At 61.8% G+C, this 7,579-nt stretch overlaps 1 protein-coding gene across 2 annotated transcripts in view; it reads left to right on the top strand.

The window, feature by feature from the left end:
- DBH (dopamine beta-hydroxylase) overlaps window positions 1–7,579 on the top strand; it is a 20,859-nt gene that overhangs the window by 1,890 nt on the left and 11,390 nt on the right. For both annotated transcript variants that reach the window (XM_006164267.3, XM_027766652.1), the window contains exons 2-5: window positions 1,368–1,514; window positions 2,381–2,638; window positions 3,814–3,990; window positions 4,543–4,645. In XM_006164267.3, the coding sequence (XP_006164329.1) occupies window positions 1,368–1,514; window positions 2,381–2,638; window positions 3,814–3,990; window positions 4,543–4,645 (685 nt within the window). The remainder of the gene's footprint in view (window positions 1–1,367; window positions 1,515–2,380; window positions 2,639–3,813; window positions 3,991–4,542; window positions 4,646–7,579) is intronic.

Genomic DNA, 7,579 nt, shown 5'->3' with positions numbered 1-7,579 from the left:
GGAGAATGGAGGAGAAGGGATTGCGGCGTGACCATCCCCCCTGGGGGGTGATTTCTCGCTTTCTGTCTCTATGTCTCTCTCTGTCTGGCGAGCGCACGCGCCCTATAGCGAAAACCTCTCAAAAAAAGAAAGCTCAGTTCCCTCCAGTCCCCAGCCATCAGCACTGAGGCACGCCCGGCCCACAGCGCACAGCCCTGTGCTGCCCGAGAGGCCCCTCTGGCTGCTGAGGCCCGAGCCCAAGGGGCTGCTCCCTGGGTGGTGGCTCCTGGCTGGGCTGTGTGCTGACTTCTGGGTAAGGTTCCCCAGGGTTCATTTGCAAGGTTTGTGGAAACGAGTGTGGGACCTGTCATTCCTCCTCAGCCCTGCATTTGACCAGTGTGGCCTGGGTTTCCAGCCGACATAGCGTGAGGTACATTCCGCCTCCGTGAACGCGGCCTCTCGATCGGCGGTGTCCCAAGCAGGAGCCTCCAGGGAAGAGTTTGCAAAATGTTTTGCAGGTTTTTTTTCACTCAAGGACGTGTGGAAAGCAAGTTTTAGCCCTGGATGTAAACACACGACCCTGGGGGGCAGCAGGTAGCGCAGTGGTTAAGGTCTTGGACTTACACAGGGCCAGCTGTGGTCTGAACCCCAGACCTGGCAGCGTGAAACTCATGCTGGGTGCATGCATGTGAGTGCCTGAAATCCAGGAGGAGAATGGAGAAGGGACTGTGGCACGGCCATCCCCTCTTGGGTTGGCAATGATCTCTCACTTTCCCTCTTACTTTTGGTGTCTCTGCCCGGCAAGTGCACGTGCCCTATGGCAAAAACTTAAAAAATAAAATAAAATAAAAATAAAGAAACACAACTCCCAAATCCTAGAGACAAAGGATCCGTGGTATTTTTGAGTCCAAAGAGAGGCCTGCCATTGGGGCAGGCTTGCTGGATGCTGTCACAACGCCCGCAGCTCCGGGGTGGAGGCCCTGTACACCAGGCTAGTTGAAGGCGTGGTGGGCCGGCCTGGAGAAGTGCAGGGGTCCCTGGCCTGCTACCCTGTCTAGCAAGGCTGGGGCTAGGGTAGGTGAGATGCCTGGGCTGCCGTGTTTAAGGCGCTGGTCACTCTCAGGCCCTGAGCTGTGTCCCCTGCCACTCCCATCCCCTCTGATTCTCCCTTCCCCAGGCTCTGTGAGCTCTCCCATCCCAGATGGATGGCCCTGGCTGGCGTCTGGGAGCCCCGGTTCAGGGCCCCAGAAGAGTGAGGGGGATGGGGGTTCGACTGCACTGCTTCCAAGCAGAAATGGGCGTTTCTGGGCCCGGCACCCCTACTTTGCGCTCTGCCAGGGAAAAGCACCTACCATGCTCGGCTCACAGCCAGGGCTCGCTCTCCGCAGGACGCCTGGAGTGACCAGAAGGGGCAGATCCACCTGGATCCCCAGCAGGACTACCAGCTGCTGCAGGCCCAGAGGACCCCAGAGGGCCTGACCTTGCTCTTCAAGAGGCCCTTTGGCACCTGTGACCCCAAGGATTACCTCATCGAGGTGGGCGATGACCCCAAGTGCCTGGACGGGGAGGTATCGGCCATGTAGGCCACACCTGTGTCCTAGGACAGTCAGGCCATGGCCCATTCCTGTTCCCCAGGAAGGCTGGGGCTTGGGCCTGGGCCAGTTACATGTAGAGAGCCAAGGAGGGCAGCCTGGAGACGTGGCAGTTTGGGAGGTGCTGGTTCTGCTGTCAGCCCTGAGCTCTGGGTCAACATGCTGCTGCCCTGGTTTCCAGACCCGGGTCTCACCCCGAGCTTCGTGGTCTAGGGTGGGCTCTGCTCCTGGGTGTTCTCTCTTGGTCCCATCCTCTTCAGGGGGACTCTAGAAGGAGCTAGGAGTCCTGGGCCCTGGCCCTGGGGTGATGGAGGGCAGGGGGAATACCAGCGGGTGAGCCTTAGGTGAAGGAGGTTGCTGGCAAGGGTTCCGGATGGGTCACTCGGTGCTGGTTCCTACCCACAGTGGCCTGTGGGAGCCCCAGCCTCCTGCTGCTGGGCCTGGCTGTGACCCCAGCACAGTGCTGGTTGAGGGGACATCTGTCTACACTGTCTGGGGTAGCCAATGGCCAAAGGCCCCTGCCGCCCTGGCTCCCGGCAGGGCCCAGTGGTTGCTAGCCAAATGGATTCTGAGCAAAGGGGCTTGGGACGTTTGGGAAGGCGGAGTGGGGTGGTGGATGGTGCACGCAGGGCTTCTGCAGGCAGCCAGGACTTCATCAGGGGGGGCCGCGGGAGCCCCCAGGTGCCTGGCAGAGACAAGGGAGGTGTATCACCTGGCTGTGTGCGGGCCAGGATGTGACATCCTCTCCTATTGGAGGAGCCAGCCTGGGGCTCCAAGTGGGAGACTGACTGGGCCTGTCCGGGCTGCAGGATGACACCGTCCACCTGGTTTATGGGATCCTGGAGGAGCCGTTCCGGTCGCTGGAGGCCATCAACATCTCGGGACTGCAGACAGGGCTGCAGAGGGTGCAGCTGCTGAAGCCCGACCTCCCCATCCCGGCAGTGCCCTCCGACACACGCACCATGGAGATCCGCGCCCCCGATGTCCAGGTGCCGGGCCAGGAGACCACCTACTGGTGCTACGTCACCGAGCTCCCGGCCGGCTTCTCCAAGCACCACATTGTCATGGTACGGGGTGCGGACGGGCCCTGCTGCTTTGAGCCCAGGGAGTCGTCATGGTACGGGGTGCGGGTGGGCCCTGCTGCCTTGAACCCAGGGAATCGTCATGGTATGGGATGTGGGCGGGCCCCGCTGCCCTGAGCCCAGGGAGTCGTCATGGTACGGGGTGTGGGTGTGCCCTGCTGCCTTAAACCCAGGGAGTTGTCATGGTACGAGGTGTGGGCGGCCCCCGATGCCCTGAGCCCCGGGAGCTGCCCTAAGCCCGGAGAGTCGTCATGGTACGCGGTATGGGTGCCCTGAGCCCGGGGAGTCGTCATGGTATGGGGTGCGGGTGGGCCCTGCTGCCCTGAGCCCAGGGAGTCGTCATGGTACGGGGTGCGGGTGGGCCCTGCTGCCTTGAACCCAGGGAATCGTCATGGTACGGGGTGTGGGCGGGCCCCGCTGCCCTGAGCCCCGGGAGCTGCCCTGAGCCCGGGGAGTCATCATGGGATGGGGTGCGGGTGGGCCCTGCTGCCCTGAGCCCCAGGAGCTGCCAGGTGTCCTCTTAGTGTCCCCACAGGTACGCACTGGCCCTTCGTCCCCCAGCTCACTCCCCACGTACGAAGGGCCTCGGAGCGCCTGGCTTCCCAGCAGCACCGCAGCCACTGGGGGTCTTGTTGGTTTCTCTCTCCCCTGGGGTCTGGAACCTCTGCCCATCTGTCAGGCTGTCTCCCCTCTTCGTGACAAAGGAGAGCACTCAGGGAGAGGTGACCCACCTCCTCACAGCAGCACCCAGTGTGAGGTTCCATCCTCATTCCCCTCAGGGGACACAGCCCAGAGAGGCTACACAAGTGCCCAGTGTCACACAGCAGGAAGCAGCCTAGCCTTGTAGCTGTGCTTGGGGCCTCGGCTCTAACCTGGCAACTGTCCAGCCGCTGCCCTACACTCGAGGACCTCTGCCTTCCTGTCCCTTCTGTTCAGCAAACAGCCTGGGCCCTCAGTTCAGTCACTCCGAAGCCCTCTGTGGGCCTGGCCGGCTCTGTCTGCTCTGGGTTGGAACAAGGAGGGTGCCAACCTCCCACCTCCCACAGGGCAGACCAAGGCCCACGGGGAGCTGACCAGAGCCCCCAGCTGGCAGGGCTGGGGAGAGCGGGCTGGAGGGCCTGGGTCCCCTCCCCGGGCTCAGCTGCTGGCCACCCCTGCAGTACGAGCCCATCGTCACGGAGGGCAACGAGGCCCTCGTGCACCACATGGAGGTCTTCCAGTGCGCAGCCGCGTTCGAGAGCATCCCCCACTTCAGCGGGCCCTGCGACTCCAAGATGAAGCCCGACCGCCTCAACTTCTGCCGCCATGTGCTGGCGGCCTGGGCCCTGGGCGCCAAGGTGGGTGTGCCAGGCCCCAGCGCCCAGGCTCCCGGGCCTCTTCCAAGTCCTTGGGAAGATTCCCCAACCTCAGGCTCTGAAAGGACCCAAAGAGGGCCTCTGGGGTCGGACCAAGTTCCATGCAGCCCCGTGGCCTCTGATGTCCCAAATCCACTGATCTTCTGGGTCAGGAGGGCATCTCCCAGCCGTGTCGCCCTGCTAAGAAAATGTCAGTGCCAGTGGCACCTGTGCTCCGGGTGGCGATTTTACTGGGACCAGAGGGTTTTGTGCATGGGCTGGCCCAAGTTGGGGTCAGGGTGAGCTACGTGGCCTCCACAGGCCAGCGCTTCGTCCCTGAGTCCCGAGGACAGGACGGGGTACCAGCTCCTCTCCTCCACTCCCTGCCGCCCCCATCTGATCAGAACTTGGTGGGGGAGGTGGTGAGCAGCCCATCAGCAGGGCAACGCTGTTCTAACCCTGCTGCCCCACCACACCCGCTGTAGCTCACACCCCAACATCTGGGTCGGGGGTCCCCTCATGACATACTGCTCTGATACCCTCCCTGCTCTGCAGGCATTCTACTACCCAGAGGAAGCCGGCCTGGCTTTTGGGGGCCCTGGGTCCTCCAGATACCTCCGCCTGGAAGTTCACTACCACAACCCGCTGAAGCTGGAAGGTGGGTCATTGCGCCGCGGCCCACGCAGTGCAGCCCCGCACCCGAAGCCCACGCCTCCATATTGCACGGCTGTGGTGGCATGCAGCCCTCATGACCCCTCGCTCACTGCCCATCCTCACTGACTGTCCAGGCTCCCAGGGACCTCCAGGGCTCATTTGTCACCGCATCCCCAGCACCTGGCCGGGGCCGGCACCCAGTGGGGCTCAGCAGATAAACACAGTTCCTCCCTGTCCATCTAAGGGAGGGTCGTGGCCACCCCACCTGCCTAGGACTGCTGCCTAGGAAAGGCCGGGGTGAGGTCTGCCTCGCCGACGTGCACATAAGGAACGTGAGCCCCTGAGGCAAAGGCCCAGGAGTCTGGCTGGCGTCTGTCTCTACCATCCCGGTCAGGCTGAGCCTGCCCTCCACTCGGCAAGACCAGCCTGGCTCCCGGACAGCCCGGCCTCTCCTAACGACCAGGTGCTAAGATGTGGGCTCAGTCAGATCCCTCCTGGCCTGACAGGGCCAGCCATAGCAGGAGCCAGTTTTGGGATGTGCTAACCCACGTGTTCAGGGTGAGAGGCCTCGGGTTGGAGGGGCCTTGGGCATCCAGCTTCTACTAGCTGCTCAGATGAGCAGCGGCCCCTCGTCCCTGCTTCCCCCAGGGGCTGCAGCTCTGCCCTCTCCGGAACCGGTGGAGCTAAGACAGGCCGTGGAGGGCCAACTGCAGGGCAGAGCGACAGGATCTTCCTGGTGTCCTTTTAGTGGCAGGGCCTTTGGGAGGCACTGCCCCAGGGTCCTCGGGGAAGGGAAGGGTCCTGACTCAAGGGGGGCTAGAAGCTGCCCTGTGCTCTCTAAGGGTGATCCGCAGGGCTGGTGTGTGCTGTGGTTACGTGCACGCGATGTTCCTGTCCACATGTGTGTGTCAGGGAGAGCCAGCAGCATGGGGCAGAGCCCTGCAGGGGGAGGCCGGGGTGGCCCCAGGCCCAGGAGGGCGGCACTGCATTTGATCGGCCAAGTCTGGCAAGCACTGGAGGGTGGCTTCACTCAGGGCTGTGGGCTTTCTCAACACCCGAGCACTCACGAGCAGACCCTTCCAGCCCTGCCACCCCAGGAGGCGCACCTGCAATCTGGCCTCCAGTCTACCTCGCCACAGAGGTGCGTCCAGAGGTGAGTGGACTACCTCCTTCACCCAGCCAGGGAAGGACAGCGCAGGGCCCCGGTCCTTGTCCTGGTTGGGTCCTGGTTACGTGTTTGACACTCAGAAGGCAGCCCACGCTGCCTAGGGCCTGGGGGCAAGGAGCCCACCTGTTTGGTCTTTTGTGTTCCCCGCGTGGGAGGACAGCCCAGAACATGCAAATAAGGGGCTCAGAGGGGACCCTCGGTGAGGAAGACACGCCCGTGCCCTCGAACTTCTGCGAGGCAGATATGGCAAGGGCGGACGTGCTTGCACACATATGCGTGAGGGAAACGCGAGCAAACTGCGAGGATGTGTAAAAGGACAAGAGTCCCCGTGGCGTAGGTGGCATTATCATGGCATGAAAGGTGTGGAGTTTTCATAGGGGAAGGTGCCAGGTGCCGTGTTCCAGATGGAGGGAATAGGCCGTAAGTACGAGGAGACTGCCGGGCACGTTCTGGGGACCCTGGGGTTCCGGGAGGCCGCAGCGTAGGCAGGGGAGGGGACAGTGTGAGGCTCGCTCTAGGGACCCTGATGTCCTACCAGGCCGCAGCATAGGGAGGGGAGGGGAACAGTGCGAGGCATGCTCTGGGGACCCTGGGGTTCAGCCAGGCTGCAGCGCAGGGAGGGGAAGGCGTGCTGGGGGCAGAGAGCAGGGACCCTGGACCCTAGGGTGGTGATGCCATCAGAATTCGATCTCATTTTCCTTTTCCTCGGTTGTGCCAGCATCTTCCTCCGTGTGCAGCCCCTTCCCCGCCTCCTCTCTCTGCCCTATAAGCCGGGAGCAGAGACGGAGTCCACTCGGGCTGAGCCTGGCCTGCCCCTCCGCCTGGCGACCCTCTCATTTTCCCTCCTCCCACGCCTGTCGTGAGGCTGGAAAAGCTCCCGTGCGTCACAGCCCCGGCTGCCCGGGGGAACGGGCTTGAGCTGGCGAGGGCTGCCAGCGTTCTGCTGCGTGAGCGTGAGTAATGCCGCTGCCGCCCGGATTATCTACGGCGCACAGAGGAGGGTCTGAGGCCGTGGGCTTCAGCATGAGACGGGATTTACTGCTCATTTAAAAGCTGAAAGCGGGTGGCTTTCTGAAAACTCCTCAGCCTTCAGGGCAGTCTGTCTCTCCCTGATTATCTGGTCGTATTTATGGATCCTTTGCCAAATATAAGGATGTTCCCGTCACTTCACAAATCTTGAGATGGGCCGCTTTTCTATAAATATCAAAATCCCACAACTATTTCATTACTTAATCCACATCTGAATTTTAACCAATTGCATCTTCCTTTTTATTATTATCCTCTGATGTAACCGGCCCAGAGACACATGGGCTGTTTGGGCGTGTGTGTGGTAGGGACACGGGGCAGAGGGTAGGGCGAGGTGCTCCCTTCACCTGAGGGACGATGCCCTGTGTCCTGGTTGGCCTGCTCTGGGCTTGAATCCCAGCGTGGCCATTCCCAGACCTGCGGTCCTGGGTGGTCTTCCATCTAGTCTCCGACCTTGGTCCCCTCAGCTGTAAATTGGGGATGATGAGTCTTTTTTTAAAAGCCTCTTAATAGCCTTTCTAAAAAGATAAAAAATAAAAAGTAATTTATTTATTTCTTCTATGAGAAAGAGAGACAGATGGGAGGGCAGGAGAGGGAGGCGCCCCAACAGGGTCTGCGTGCCGTGCCCTGCGGGCAGCTTGGCGGCTGGCTTTATGGACATGCATGCGTGCCTGGCCTGCCCGGTTGGGACTCAACCCGGGCCTTCCTGAGTGGCCAGGCAGCTACTGTATGCCACCCAGCTGG

This window comes from Tupaia chinensis, unplaced genomic scaffold (genome assembly GCF_000334495.1).
Source record: "Tupaia chinensis unplaced genomic scaffold, TupChi_1.0 Scaffold143602_1, whole genome shotgun sequence".
In the NCBI taxonomy this organism is placed as follows: Eukaryota; Metazoa; Chordata; class Mammalia; order Scandentia; family Tupaiidae; genus Tupaia; species Tupaia belangeri.
Note: the sequence above shows the minus strand (reverse complement) of the source record. Positions and strands in the feature narration are given on the sequence as shown.